The sequence below is a fragment of the Oryctolagus cuniculus genome, chromosome 4 (genome assembly GCF_964237555.1).
Source record: "Oryctolagus cuniculus chromosome 4, mOryCun1.1, whole genome shotgun sequence".
Lineage (NCBI taxonomy): Eukaryota > Metazoa > Chordata > Mammalia > Lagomorpha > Leporidae > Oryctolagus > Oryctolagus cuniculus.
The window spans coordinates 3796601-3811135 of NC_091435.1; the positions used below are offsets into that span (position 1 = coordinate 3796601).

The 14535-nt window shown below is 62.9% G+C and overlaps 1 protein-coding gene across 3 annotated transcripts in view; it reads left to right on the forward strand.

Moving 5' to 3' along the window:
* The first annotated feature begins 684 nt into the window (after positions 1-684).
* TMPRSS2 (transmembrane serine protease 2) overlaps positions 685-14535 on the forward strand; it is a 33449-nt gene continuing 19598 nt past the window's right edge. Inside the window, 3 exon segments of one of the 3 annotated variants that reach the window (NM_001386128.1) lie at positions 685-772; positions 10943-11013; positions 13706-13928. In NM_001386128.1, the coding sequence (NP_001373057.1) occupies positions 10999-11013; positions 13706-13928 (238 nt within the window). In that variant the 5' untranslated portion in view covers positions 685-772; positions 10943-10998. 3 annotated transcript variants of the gene reach the window in all.

Below are 14535 nucleotides of genomic sequence, written 5' to 3' on the forward strand. Positions count from 1 at the left end.
CCCGGGCACCCTCACCCAGTGCCTAACAGACGCGAAGTGGGAGCCCCAAGGGCGGCTCCCAGTCCCAGATAAGCAAGATGAGAACTCCTTGCGGGAGGCAGATTCGCGTCTCCCGCGGCCGCGTTTCTGGGGTGCGCGTCCCGCACCCCGACAAGTGCACACCTGGCAGGGCCTCCGACCACCCCGGCGCACCCCATTCAGGCCCGGTGCCGCCCGCGGGCCGCTCCTGGGGAGCTCTTTCAACTCGGATGTGGGACGAGGCCAAGGGACTTTGGCCCCAGGACGGAGGAGGCCGGCCCGGGCCTCGGCGGAGGGTCTCCCGCGCCGGCGGTCCTCGCTGCGCCTCCTGCGGCCTGGTAGACGCCACGGCCGGCCGGCCGCCCACGGTGGCTCCCGGGACGCACACGGGGGCTCGGTTGTCGCCCTAGCAGAGGTGCCGGGGCGGAGGGACGGCGATCCCGCGCCCCTCTCGCCCAAGAGCTGCCGGAGGAGTCCTTTAGCGTCCCGGCGCGGCCGGGCTCCCCTCAGGGAAACTCCACCTCCTGCAGCCTCCGCCCCCGGGCTGTCCCCTCCCCCAGCCGCAGGTGGCCCGGGACCTGTGCTGGGGGTGTCGCCCAGAGCCCGCGGACGCCGCCTCCTGAGATTAAAGCGCTAGCGGGGGGTGGGGGTTAGGCCGGGAGCTTCGGCGGCGCCGGGCGAGGAAGACGCGAGCTCCCGAGGAGGCGGAGGAGGAAGGGCAAGGGGCGGGGAGCGCCGGCCCCGAGCGCGCCAGGTAAGCGGCGCGCGCGACCCGCTCCCGGGGCTGGGGTCCGGGCAGCGTGGCTCCGGGCTCGGGAGGAGCCCCTGCGCGCCCCGCGCCCGGGGAAGACCCGAGTCCCCCGTCCTCGCGCTGGGTGCGTGTTGGCTGGCGGTGAAGCCAGGTGGGAGCGCCGGGGGTGCGGCAGCTACGTTCGCCCGCGGGCCGAGCCGGGCCGAGAGCCCTTCGCAGGGGACGCCCGGGGCCCCTGGCGCGCGGCTGGCATCCCCAGGTGGCCGGGCGAGTCTCTGGCTGGTGGGTCGCAGAGGAAGGTGCCTGCGGGCCTCCCCGGGTGGGGTCGCTCGGCCGGAGAGGGCTCCTGGCCCCCACCGAGGAGCTCGCGTGCGGGCCAGAAGCGGCCGGATTCGCGGTCCGTTTCTTTGTTCCGAGAAAATCGCTGCCGCACGAGTGTTACCTGAACTCTGCTCCCGGGTTCCCGACCGTGGAGGGGAGAAACTGGAAACTCGCTGAGATGCCGGGAACGATACGGCCGGCGCGGTGTAAGCGCCCTTCAGGCCCGGGGAGGCGCTGCTGGAGCCCGGGACGGCGGACGGGCGCGGGGGCAGCCGGCGTGCGCTCCGTGCGGGCGAGAAAGCCGGAGCCTCGGCCCACCGCATCCCGTCCGCCCGGACGCCGGCAGGTGGCAGGGTGGCCCGGCGGGGAGCTCCCAGGCCGAGGCCCCACGGCCCGGCTGGAGAAGCACCCCACAGCCCGCAAGTGTGTGCAGCCACGCCCCAGAGGCCGAGGGTGCCGGTGGCCGCTGGCACAGGCTCGTGCTGGCGTTTGCGCGCCAGGCGCCCAGGGCGGGTGCGGCCGAGAGGAGCGCAGGTGCGCCCTGCTCCAGGGCACCGCGCGGCGGCCGCCCGGGTCTGGTTGGGAATGCACCGGGGCGGGCCTGCGCAGGAGGAATCTGGCTGGCTTGTTTGCCTGGGAAGGGACCTCAGGGCACCCGAGGTGGGCCTGGCGGGGAGAGTCTGCGGGGCCCTGCAGGTGAATATGTGCGGGAATCCGGGGAGGGTGTTTGCGGGCTCTGAGCTGGGGGAACCGCCCCCAGGAGTGGAAAATTACAGAGGCCCCGAAGCGGTTTACAAGGTGTTTGGAAAACTTAAAGCAAGGTGAGGGTTGTTGACCCAGCCAGGGAGGTCTGGAAGGAAGGTTCTCCAGGAAGTGGACAGGGCGCCAACGGGACCTGCGGGCCGGAGGGGGCTGGAAGCCGCTGGGGGGTGCCAGGAAGGGCTTGGGGGGCGGGGCCTGGGTCCCAGCACAGTGCAGGGTGGGGACAGGTGAGGGGGAGTCGGGGGAGGGGACTCTTCCGGAGAGGAGGGGCTTGCGCCCAGGCCTCTGGGGCCCCGGATGGGTGGGTGAGAGTGGAGCTCTCTGGGACACCCTAAGAGTCGGGGCTGCGGCTGGTGCCTCAGCTTTGATGTCTGCGGGGGAGCTGGGCCCCCAGCAGCTCCCCGGCCTCCACACCCCCAGGGCGGCCGAGGGTGCTCTGCTTCGCCACATGGAGACCCTGGAGTCTGCGTGACTGGCTGCTTGGCACCGTGCGCCCCACCCTGAGCCCAAGTCACCTTGACTGAAGGCGTTTCTTTGGCCACATCAGTATTATGGCCTCTGAAGGTGAGGTGGCCCCTGCTGTGCCCCGCCCTGTCCTACCCTGCCTCTTCCTTCCCTTTTTTCCCCTTCCTTCCAGCCAGGCACCAAGGCGAGCTGTTGTGACGCACTGAACTCACGCTAGGGAGACGGAGGCGGGGGCTCCTGCCCAAGGTCCCATAACCCACAAGGGCACACCCTGGGCTGACAGGGCTGTCGGTGTCTCACTGTTAGGCTCTGAGTGGGAGGATTTTTTTCTTAAGATTTAATTTTCGGCCAATGCCGCGGCTCACTAGGCTAATCCTCCGCCTTGCGGCGCTGGCACACCGGGTTCTAGTCCCGGTCAGGGCGCCGGATTCTGTCCCGGTTGCCCCTCTTCCAGGCCAGCTCTCTGCTGTGGCCCGGGAGTGCAGTGGAGGATGGCCCAAGTGCTTAGGCCCTGCACCCCATGGGAGACCAGGAGAAGCACCTGGCTCCTGCCATCGGATCAGCGCGGTGCGCCGGCCACAGCGCGCCGGCTGCAGCGGCCATTGGAGGGTGAACCAACGGCAAAGGAAGACCTTTCTCTCTGTCTCTCTCTCTCACTGTCCACTCTGCCTGTCAAAAAAAAAGATTTAATTTTTATTTCCTTGAAAGGCAGAGTTAGAGAGAGGAGGGGAGAGAGAGGGGGAGGGAGGGAGAGAGAGAGAGAGAATCTTCCATACTCTGGTTCGCTCCCCAAATGGCTGCAGTGGCTGGGGCTGGGGCTGGGCCAGGCTGAAGCCGGGAGCCAGGAGCTTCTTCCAGGTCTCCCACGTGGGTGCAGGGCCCAAGCACCTGGGCCATCCTCCACTGCTTTCCCAGGCCACAGCAGAGAGCTGGAGCTGGATTGGAAGTGGAGCAGCCAGGAATCGAACTGGTGCCCATGTGGAATGCTGGCGTTGCAGGCCAAAGCTTAGCCTGGCCCTGCTTTGGAGACTTAGGAGGGGTTGGTGGCCGAGGGCAGAGTGTTGCCCCCGCCCCACCCCGCCATGCTCCCAGTCCCCTGGAGGGGCCGGTGTTGCCCTGGTGAGTGGAGAAAAGCAGAGAAGCGGGCTGAGGACGAGGCCCAGGGCCTCCTGATTGGAAAGGGACTTGGCCCGGTGGCCTCAGAACCAGCCGTGCCTGCAGCTGCACCTGGGCTCCTGCACCCTCGTGCAGGCACAGGGCGTGGCCAGGAGTGCCCGGCTCATGGGGAGCTGATGTCTCCCTGGTAGAGGCCTGCTGGTGCAAATGTCCTTTAGACCGACACACGGTGCGGGACGCTGGTCATTGTCACCGTCACCCGTCAGTGTGCCTCTGCTGCTCTGTGCCCGGCTTAGGTGTGGTGGCCTGGCCAGGAGTCTGGGCTGGTGACCCCTGCCCTGGAGTGGGCTTCCTGGGGGACCGGTGCCATGATACGGGGTCACCACCCTGGCCCCAGTTGCTGCACTGGGCTCAGAGTGGGGCCCAGGAACCTGTTTTTCCCCCCTAAGCCTGCCAGGAGGTTCTGGGTCTGGGAACCACCGGCCAGGTCTGAGCCTTAGGCCCTGAGGCAGAAAGGACGGGTGACTGGGCACTCAAGTGGCCGGCTGATGCTGGTTAGCGGTGAGTCAGAAACTGGCCCCGTTGGCAGGCAGTGGGGCCTGGGGGCTGCAGAGTTCCCCCCAGAGCCACAGAGCCAGGGTGCTTTTCTTCCCTCTGCCTCGCCCTGGGTGTTCCCGCACCCTACAGTCGCTAAGCCTCTGCCTGCTGCTCCAGCTCCTGTTTAATACCCAGGGCGTGTGCCAGGACCCCCGGCCTTGGGCCAGCCCCAGGACAAGTCAGGTGACTGCAGAGGGGCCGGGTGCATGGCCAGCCAGCAACTGAACGCTGAGGTCTGTGCTGACTGTCCCCAGAGGGTGACTGGGGGAGCCCTGCCTTGCACCCTGCTGTGGGTCACCTTGGCTATGGACCCCTGGGGAGGAGCCAGGGGAGAGGTCCATGGTCCTTTGTGGTTCAGCCGGTCACACAGGCCGCTCTGCGAGGTGCCCCAGAATGGAGCCTGGGCTGTGGAAGGGGGCAGCCCAGCCAGGCCCCTGGCTTTTCCCAGTCACTGGGCAGTGGTCAGCGCAGGGGGCCTGGGGTGTAGGCCACTCTGGGGCAGAGTGAGGAGCACTGGGTGGGGGCGAGGGTGCTCGCCGTGTGCACAGCAAGGACTTTAGTGTGTAGCAGCTCTCCCTGGAGGCACGGCGCAGGGGAGTGGGGTGGGGGGGCACCCAGGTGTGAGTTATTGGCGTCCCTGGGGGGTGGGCGGGAGGGGCGACAAGCGTGCTGTAGATGCTTGCGGGCACCGCGTGTTTGTGGTTGCGGGAGCTCACGCAAGGGCAGGCCAGGTGGAAGAACTGGGCACTCTGCAAGGACTGACGGTTGCACAGGTGTGCCCCGGGGAGAGTGGAGCTGGCAGAGACCACAGAGGCAGACCACGGAGCCAGGCCACGGAGCCAGGCCACGGAGCCAGGCGCGGTGTTGCCCCAGTGCCAAGTTCCCGACAAGCCCTTGCTTTCCAAGGGGCCGTCCTGGCGAGATGCCGGTGTGACCTCGCGGCCACGCAGCCCCTGGGCAGCCTCAGGCCTGACCTCAGGGCACAGGAGGCTGTGTTTCTAGGGCCTCGTAGCTGGGGTTCGGTCTTCAGAATTCTCCAGTGAATCCAGCGGCGAGAGGTTCATGAAGGCATGAGTGCCACTTCGGAAGGCCGTGCGTCTGAGCTCTCGGCCAGAACCTGGTCTTGTCTGGAATGTGCTGGAGCAATGGTCTCCTAGCTGTGACTCAGGTTTGTTAAAAATTGATTTTAAAATTTTATTTTGATTTTTTTGAAAGGCTGAGAGACAGAGAGAGACAGAGATCTTCCATCTGCTGGCTCACTCCCCAAATGTCTACAACAACGGAGCTGGGCCAGGCTGTGTCCGGGAGCCAGGAATTCACCCTGGGTCTCCCGCATGGGTGGCAGGGACCCCGCTGCCTCCAGGGTGTCATTGGCAGGAAGCTGAAATCAGGCGCGGTGCCGGGACTTGAACCCAGGCCCCTCAGGGTGGGGTGTGGCGTGGCGTCCCCAGCTGCGGTTTACCCACCGCACCAAACGTGTCCCCGCCCCTGCCCTCCCAGCTGCGGGCATGAATCAGGTCCTTTGGTTTGAGGAGTTCATGGCTTTCCAGGGAGCCCGTGCGGAGCTGGACTTTCTAACGGTGGAGGCGTGGGTTTCCCGTAGTGAGCCAAAGCCTGCCTTTCTGACCGTTCTGGTCGCTGCCGCCTCGAATGCACAGAGATGACTAGAGAGAGAAAAGAAAAAAAGATTTATTTATTTGGAAGGCAGAGTTGAGAGAAAGAGGGAGGGAGGGAGAGAAGGAGAGAGAGAGAGAGAGAGAGAGAGAGAAAGAGAGAGAGACATCTTCCATGTGCTGGTCACTCCCCAGGTGGCCACAATGGCCGGGGCTGGGACAGGCTGAAGCCAGGAGCCAGGAGCTCCATCCGGGTCTCCGAAGTGGGTGCAGGGGCCCGAGCACTTGCGCGTCTTCCGCTGCTTTCCCAGGCCATCAGCGGGGAGCCGGATGGGAAGTGGAGCCGCGGGACTTGAAGTAGCACCCATGGGTGGGATGCAGGTGTCTCAGGCGTCGGCTTCACCTGCTGCCCCGCAGCACCCGTTCCTGCTGTGACCCGGTGTTGGGAGCTCCCCAGGGCACCCACACTGCTCCCTCACTAACCCTTACAGATCTGCTGGCACGCCCCCTAGTGGCCCACGCGCAGCGTCCAGGAGAGCACGGGGGTCCCTTCCTGTTAGGTGAGGGGTGCTCTCAGCTCAGGGCACCTGGCACCCTCCAGGGTCACCATCTGCCCCCGACTTGGGAAGCTGGGGACGAGCAGGTGCCAGCCTCTTGTCTCTCCCTGTTCAATTTCATCTTACAAAAAAAAAATCCCTGAACACTGTTTTTGTGCGGTGCAAAGCTAGACTGGAAAAAAGAGAGAAAAGGGGCTCAACCCCATTCCTTCCCCGGGACGTGTGTCACCTCCTTGGGACCGAGTGGAAGGAACACGGGCAGGGCAAGCAGTGCCTCTCGGTCACTGTTGCTGCCGTCCACGGCCACCGTCCATGACCGTCCATGTCCCGGCGCGTCGTCCCCGTGTGAGGGGCTTCCAGCACGGTGATTTCGGCTCCAGGGTCTGTCCTGTCTGTTGTGCCTCGGGGAGGCGTGCCTGGCACTGCTGTGCTCAGACAAGGCACCCAGGTCCCAGCCGGTGCTCTGCTATCCGGGGTGCCGGTGTCACAGGCGGTGGCCCGACCCGCTGTGCTCCAGTGCCAGCTCTGGGATCCAGCCTGGTCATCCTCACACTGCCAGCAGCTTGCGCCTGCTGTCGCACGGGCGCCTCGTCCCTCTTGGGTCAGAGCTGGAGTCCTTGAGCCCGGCCTCATTTGTGCTGCCCTGGCTTTTTTTCAAAGTGACTCCCTGGTAGACCCCTGCTGAGGTCCCCGGAGACAGACAGCAATAAGTAGAAACTGCTCTTGGGTGGGAGAATGTCGCCGTGCCCTGGGGTGCACACTGACCCCCATGGTCGACCCTGTGCCTCGTGCAGCCGGGCACGGTTCACTGTGCAAAGAAAGGACTGCCCCAGTGGACCGTGAGCGAGCGAACGCAGCTGTGATGGGAGGACACTCAGTGCCCGTGCCGGGGAGGAGCTGGCGGCCGCCCGGGAGGGCTTCGCGGTGTCAGCCGCGTTTGCTGTTTGCCATTGGAAGGACAGTGCCCCAAAGTGCCGAGACCCATCATCCGGGCCCTTTGAGTGGCAGGAAGGGACGACCACCGAAGGGAGCTGTCTCTCATTTCCTCCCGTGGATCTTGCTGCTTTCAGAAACTAGCTGATGCAGCTGACGACCCCGTGAGGGCGTGGAAATGGCCCTTTTAAAAATTATTTATTTATCTGAAAGGTGGAGTTACAGAGATGGAGAGAGACAGAGGAAGAGGTCTTCCATCTGCTGGTTCCATCCCCAAAGGGCCGCATGGCTGGCGCTGGGCCAATCCAAAGCCAGGAGCCAGGAGCTTCTTCCGGGTCTCCCACGTGGGTGCAGGGGCCCAAGCACTCGGGCCGTCCTCTGCTGCTTTCCCAGGTGCATGAGCAGGGAGCTGGATCAGAAGTGGAGCAGCCAGGACTGGCGCCCATGTGGAATGCTGGCGCTGCAGGCGGTGGCTTTACCCGCTACACCACGGCGCCGGCCCCAGAAATGCCCGTTTTGAAGATGAGCGGGGCTGCCTTCATCCTCTGGACACTTCCGCCTTCGGATGTGACCCCGCGGGGCCCTCGCCCGCTGCCTGTGCTGCTGCAGATCACACAGCTCTGTCTTCTCGCAGTCCTGCCAGCCTCGGCACCTGCTGTCTGGGCGGGGCACGGCTGGACGAGTGAGGGGTGTCCTGGGAGGGCCCTGCTCCCGGGGGCCGGCTCCCGGTGCCCCCGCCTTTCCTGTCTGTGTCTCACAGTTCGGGATCTTGAATGAATAGCAAGCGTGGATTTGAGCACGGATTCCTCGCTGCTTTCAGAGGGCGGCTAACCTGGGAAAGCCGCCAGGGGATCAAATCTTCATTTCCTGAAATCCCAGCCGGACCCACGGCCGGTGAGCGGGCTTAGAGCTGCGGCTGGGAGCAGGGAAACCTGAGGGTGAGAACGCGGGCTCGGGACCGTGGGCGTGCTCTGGGGAAGGTACCAGGGTCCTTGCTGCTTCCGAGACGGGGCTGCGGGATTCGGGGTGTGGGTGCCAAGCCCCCGAGCCCCCTCTACCTGGCAGGAAAGGCACGCTGCTAGTATCTCCTGGGTTTAAAGGCTTCAGGTGGTGCGTTGTGAGTGGGGAGCCCTCCCGCCTGCACCGCCCTGTACCAGAAAGGCTTTTTTAATCTTTAAAATGTCGTGAAACTTAAAAACTTAAAAAAAATTATTTCATTTGTATTTGAAAGTCACACACACAGACACACACACACACACACACACACACACACACGCTGCACAGAGACAGCCAGATCTCCCATCTTCTGTTTCACTCCCCAAATGCCTGCAACAGCCGGAGCAGGGCCAGGAACTCCCATCTGGGCCTACGAGTGGGTGGCAGGCACCCAGCTCCTTGAGCCGTCCCTGGCTGCCTCTCCGGGTGGGGTCTGGAGCTGGGTCAGGACTCGAACCCAGGCGCTCTGTGTGGGTGTGGCCACCCAAGCCGCATCACGCACCTGCCCCGGATCTCGAAGGCCTTAGCAGGACTGGGTTCTTCTGTTTTTCCTGTACACGAAGAGCACACGAGTGATCCAGCGCCTCATTCGTGGGCTGCTCAGGGCGGGGTTCCCGAGCGGAGGGGGCTTGCTCGCGATCCGACTCACGGCGGGCTGCTGCTTTGTAAGGCCGTTTGTTTGGTGCTTCGCCTAGGAGGTGGGAAGGCGTTTGTCTCTGGAGAGCCCTGGGAGCCGGTGGACTCGCATCAGTGGCTTGGGGACATTGGCTAGATGCGAATCGGCGCATGCCACTGGACAGCCCCTCTCCCCAGCAGGTGGTTAAGCATTTGTCAGCCGCACGACTACTTTCACGCGACTCGGGTTTCTGCAGCACTGTCAGTGCTGGGCACTAGCGCCCCGCTGGCCTCGGCTCCCTTGCTGCCCCCGACGGTGCTGTGGGGCTGCACCTGCAGATGAGGGCTCCAGGTCACCGCTGTGGAGTGGCCACTCCTGGCTTGGACCCGGAGTCCAGTCCTGGAGGCCGTGAGCCCCCCCAACCGTGACGCCGAGCTGCTGCTGCTGTTCGGCGCCTCCTGTGTGCCAGGCTCATGCAGACGGCAGATTTCTGGCCAGCACCGAAGCCCACAGCGCCCCAGGCTGTTGCCCCACCGTGGGGAGATGGCTGTGTGGCTGGTGGTCTCCACGACCATCTCTTGAAATACTCCTTGGTCATTTCAAGCCCAGTGGGAGGGGTCAGCGCCCCTCCCTTGGCAGGGACCACCGCATGGGGGCCGGGGATTGGGCTGCCCCCTGCATAGGCAAATGGGGATTTGCATCTGAGGAGCAGGGCAGGGGTCCCTCAGTGATGGAAAACGGTGGGAGGACACAGTGGCTGAACCCACCCAGCACGATGCCCCCTGCAGGCGGCCGGGGACCCTGCAGGACAGAGCAGGACCAGGAACCTGATCAGACGGGGTGCACGGGGTGGTGAGTCTGGGGGGGGCGGTCTCGCCCAACTGCCAGGCAGGGTTGTTGAGGGACGAGATTTTACGAGGACGTGCACACACGGCTGGGAGGTCCTGGAGCCAGAGAGAGGTTGGCAGAGCAGAGCCTCTCTGTCCGAGCGACGCCAGGGCCGAGGCTCTGCCGCGAAGCGTCTCCGTGGCCGTGTCTGTGGGTTCTGTTAGCCACGCACAGGCGGCTCCACGCAGGCCGAGCATTCGTCTCGGAAAAGGTCGAACTGCTTGGCCCTGGATTTCTTTCCTGGATTTGAGGGGGTAGATGCAGCGGGTATGGGTGTGCTCTTTAGAATTTTTTTAGACATTTATGGCTATTAACAACGGGGAAAATTCCAGAGGACTTTCTCTAAAAAGCCCAGCGGGACCTGTCTGTGCTGTTCAGCACCACACCGCCTGCTGGCGCCAGTTGCCACACACATGGACGTGTGAGGGTCTGCCCGGGTGGGGGCGGGGCACCGTGCACCTGCTGCTCCTCTTGGTCACACTCTCGCTGGATCTTCAACCGCGGGAAACGGTGTTGGCGACCCTGTCTGGCCGTCAGCAGAGGAACCTGAGCCTTCTGGAAGGTTCCACCACCTGCCAGTGACACCTCTTGGAAGGGAGCTGCCCCCTGGGCCTGCCTTGACCTTGAACTTGGTGGGTTTGGACGTCCCCCTGGTGGTGGTGCTTGGGGCGTTTCTGTTCTTGGGCAGCTGCATCCAAAGTGGGGGCGGACGGCACAGCACCCAGATGTGAGCCTGTGGGGGGGTGGACGGCACAGCACCCGGATGTGAGCCTGTGGGGGGCGGACAGCACAGCACCCAATGTGAGCCTGTGGGGTGTAGTGGGGCTTGGAGGCTGAGCTCGGGCAGGGCTAGGGGCCCTCCCAGGTGGTGTGGACGGACCCTCCTTCAGGGCGAGGCTCTCCTGGCCACAGCAGTTACGACCGCACCCCATTCCCCACCGCACAGCAAGCCCGGGACCCGCGGGGGCTTCTGCTTTGAACTCAGGGAAATCCATGCCTACGTAGGGACTGCAACACGTTCACGGAAACGTGTACTCTGAAAAATGTGCTTTTGAGGTTTTCTTGCACCTGCATAAACTTGCCTTTTCATGACATCTCCAGCAGCGTTCGAAGTATCCTAGCACGGCAGAGTTGCAACCTGCTCAGGTGTACGAGGCGTGGGGGGGGGGGGGATGAAGGTCAAGGGCAAACCTGCACTTGGTCCCGGTGAGAGGTAACTTTCACCTAGAATCTTCCGGTTCGTTCTCGATTGGTCTTCTAAAAACTCAGCCGCATGGAAATATTACAATCTTGTAATTCTTTCTCCCAGGTCATCTTGAACGGCCAGCATACCTCCCCTTGCCTGATGCTGCTGATAAGAGCAGGATGGCTTTAAACTCAGTAAGTGGTTAATTATTACCTGTCTGCCTCGGCTTCTTGTGTTCCTTTGGTTGTTCCCAGCAGCCCGTGTGGGTCGGCACTTCTCTGGGCGCGCGTCGTGAATGCCTGGGCCGGGTGGATGTGGGTAAGGACCCCTCGGGGAGCAGTGAGCCCGGGGAGCAGCCGCACCGCAGCTGCACGGGGGGTCAGGGACCCATTGCTGAAGGTGGAGGTGGATGGCGTCCTGCTCGGGAGTAGGGGGAGGGCGGGGGTGACAGTCAGGGACAAAGAGAAGCAGGGTGGCCGTAAGAGGGACCGAGTCCCAGGGAAGAGAGCTCATGAGGGTGCCAGCAGAGCCCAGCTTCCCGATAACTGGGGAAAAGCCAGACTTGAATGAGGCATTGGGCACACTCCTTCCCTGGAACCCACCTCCCCGGAGACAAGCTCCATTCTCTGTTCCCTGTCGCAGCTGGCCAAGACTTCTTTTCAGAACTATTTACTTATTTATAGAATTTCTTTGAAAGGCAAAGAGACAGAGACATAGAGAGCCAGAGAGAGAGAGAGAGAGCGGGAGAGAGGGAGAGAGGGAGAGAGGGAGAGAGGGAGAGAGGGAGAGAGGGAGAAATCTCCCATCTGCTGGTTCACCCCCCAGATGCCCACAACAGCCAGGGCTGGGCCAGGTTGAAGGCAGGGGCCGAGCACTCAGTGCCGTTCTCACACGTCCGTGCGTGGGACCCGGGGACTGGAGCCACCCTCTGCCGTGTCTGCGTTACCAGGAGGCTGGAACTGGAAGTGGAGCCGAGACTAGAACCCGGGCCCTTCGGTGTGGGGTCCTAACTGGCACCTGCACCACCGTGCCACGCACCTGTCCGAGAACCCATTCACCGTGTACCTGCAAGGAGGCTTTAGCAGAGGGTGTCGTTAGGAACAACGCTCCCTAGATCCTGTGGGAAGACGTGCACGCACAGTGTTGTTGCAAAATGCATCTTTCTTGAACTTTGTGGTGCTCCCTCCGACACATGGATTTCAATGTTTGGGCACCAAAGCGATCTTTTCATTTCCCATGGACCTTTGAAATGCCTCCGTGTACATTTATGGTTTTCCGTAACTGACACTTATTTTTCAATGGATCCTTTTTTTAAGTTCAAATCCGTGGTGCGGGAACCCCCGCCCATTGCTGGGTGGGCGGGCCATGGCAGGCTTCTTGATGGTTCCACGGAGGCCAGTGCTCCCACGGATGTCCCACCTTGGGTACCCTCTTCACTTATTTATTTTTAAAGATTTTTCTTTGTTTGAGAGAATGATGTACAAACAGAGGGCAAGGTCTTCATCCACTGGTTCACTCCTCAAATGCCCACAGTATCCAGGCCAGAGAGAGAGAGAGAGAATCTCCCATGTGCTGGTTCAGTCTCCAAATGGCAGCAGTGACCAGGGCTGGGCCAGGCTGAAGCCAGAGCCAGGAGCTCCACCCAGGTCTCCCACGTGTGTGCAGGAACCCGAAGACATGGGCCGTCCTCTGCTGCTTTCCCAGGCACGTCTGCAGGAAGCTGGATCAGAAGTGGAGCAGCCGGGACTCCAGCCAGCGCCCGTCTGGGATGCCGGTGCTGCGGGCTATGGCTTAACTACATGTGCTGCAGCACTGGCCCCTAAGTGTGCTTTTTAAGCAAATTCCTTAACCGTTTCAGCTATGCAGAGTGGGTGTTTCAATTGTGCCTGAACTGGTCTTGGGTTAATGGTCAGGTTTCCAGAAGACTATGCACCAGAGACCCTGTAGCAAGTGGGTCCTCAGATACCAGCTGTGGTCACTGTCACTGCGATTCTGGCTTTGCTACCCCGGAAGTTCGCACCTCTGTTCTCAAGGAAAGACTTGGATGAGAGGCCCTGGCCCAGAGGGTTGTAGCCCCAGAATTCTGCATGTTTTTTTCCCTTATTTTATTTTATTCTACTCTATTTTTATGTGTTTGAAAAGAAGAGCAAGACACACACACGCACACGCACACGCACACGGGGGTGGGGGAGAGAGCCAGAGAGAGAGAGAGAAGAGCCAGAAAGAGAGAGAGCCAGAGAGAGAGCCAGACAGAGAGAGAGAGGAGTGAGAGAGAGAGAGAGCCAGACAGAGAGAGAGAGAGGAGCCAGAAAGAGAGAGAGAGCCAGAGAGAGAGCCAGACAGAGGGAGTGAGAGAGAGAGCCAGGGGGAGAGAGAGAGAGAGAGAGAGAGAGAGAAAGCCAGACACACACAGAGAGAGAGAGAGAACCAGAGATAGAGAGAGGGAGAGAGAGTCCCAGATGACCGACACAGCTGGAATTGGGCTGGGCTGAAGCCAGGAGCCCAGCCCTCCATCCCGGTCTCTCACATGGGTGACGGGGACCCACATGCTTGAGCCCCACCTGCTGCCTTCCAGGGTGTGCCTCGGCAGGCAGCGGAGTCAGGAGCGGAGCCAGGCTCCCTGGTACGGGACAGTGGCCCAGCACCTGCGCAGAGAGCCTGTCTCTGTCTTTCCTTTTCGCCGAGCCCCAGTGCCAGCCGCTTGTATGAACAGCAAGAAAGCAAGCATGCTGACAGCTGACAATTCTGGCTGGTTTTGATGCCAGCAGCCCGGCCGAGCGACCTGAACCTGGACCCCAGGAGGCCGGCGGGGCGGTGCCTGTCTGTGCCTCCTCGGGTGCGCGTGCAGTGGGGGCGGGGCCTCACTGATCTGTCTTCTCTTTGTAGGGGTTATCCCCGGGTGTCGGACCCTACTACGAAAACCATGGCTACCAACCAGAAAACCTCTACGCCCGCCAGCCCCCTGTGGCTCCCCATGTCTACACAGTGTATCCGGCGCAGTACTATCCGTCCCCGGTCCCACAGTACACCCCGAGGGTCGTGACGCAGGCCGCCACGCCCGCCGTGCGCAGGCAGCCCCGCTCCGGGTCGGGCACAAGCTGCACCCCAAGTAAGCGCCCTTTACGATGGCTTCCTGGGTTTTCCGCGGGGGCCGCCTGTCCTCGCCTGCCTGTCCCTCCTCCGGCCGGACACCCTCGCCTTCCATGCCCTCTGGCCTGTGCCGTGGCGCGCGTGCTCCGTGGGTGTCTCCGTGCTGCCTGCTTCTCCGTGATGGCTGGTTCCTCTTGAGCACGTGGTGAGCCCAGCCGCCCCGTGTTCAGGGAGCGGCCGTGGGGCTGGGTTTCCTCTGTGAACCACTGCAGCCTCGGGCCCCCCTCTTGGCCTGGCGTCTCTCCGGATGCCTCCCCTCGTGCCCGCTCCCACCAGCAGCCCTGTCTCGCCGCCCAGGCACGGCCACTCTGCGCGTCCGCCCTGCGACTCCCTCCCTCTGCCATGGGTGGCCCTTCCAGCCCATGCTCTCCTTCCACGCTTTGCGCCCCTCCTGGGCCTGCTTCGTGGCCACCCTGCCCGCCTCCCTGGATCCACTCTCTTTCCCTCCCACCCCCGTCCCCTCTGCCCAGGCGAGCACCTGTGCTGGCCTCAGCGCCTGTCTGGTGGCAGCGGGGCAGGTGCAGATCTGTGAGCCCAGGGACAACTGGCAGTGTCTGGAGACAGCC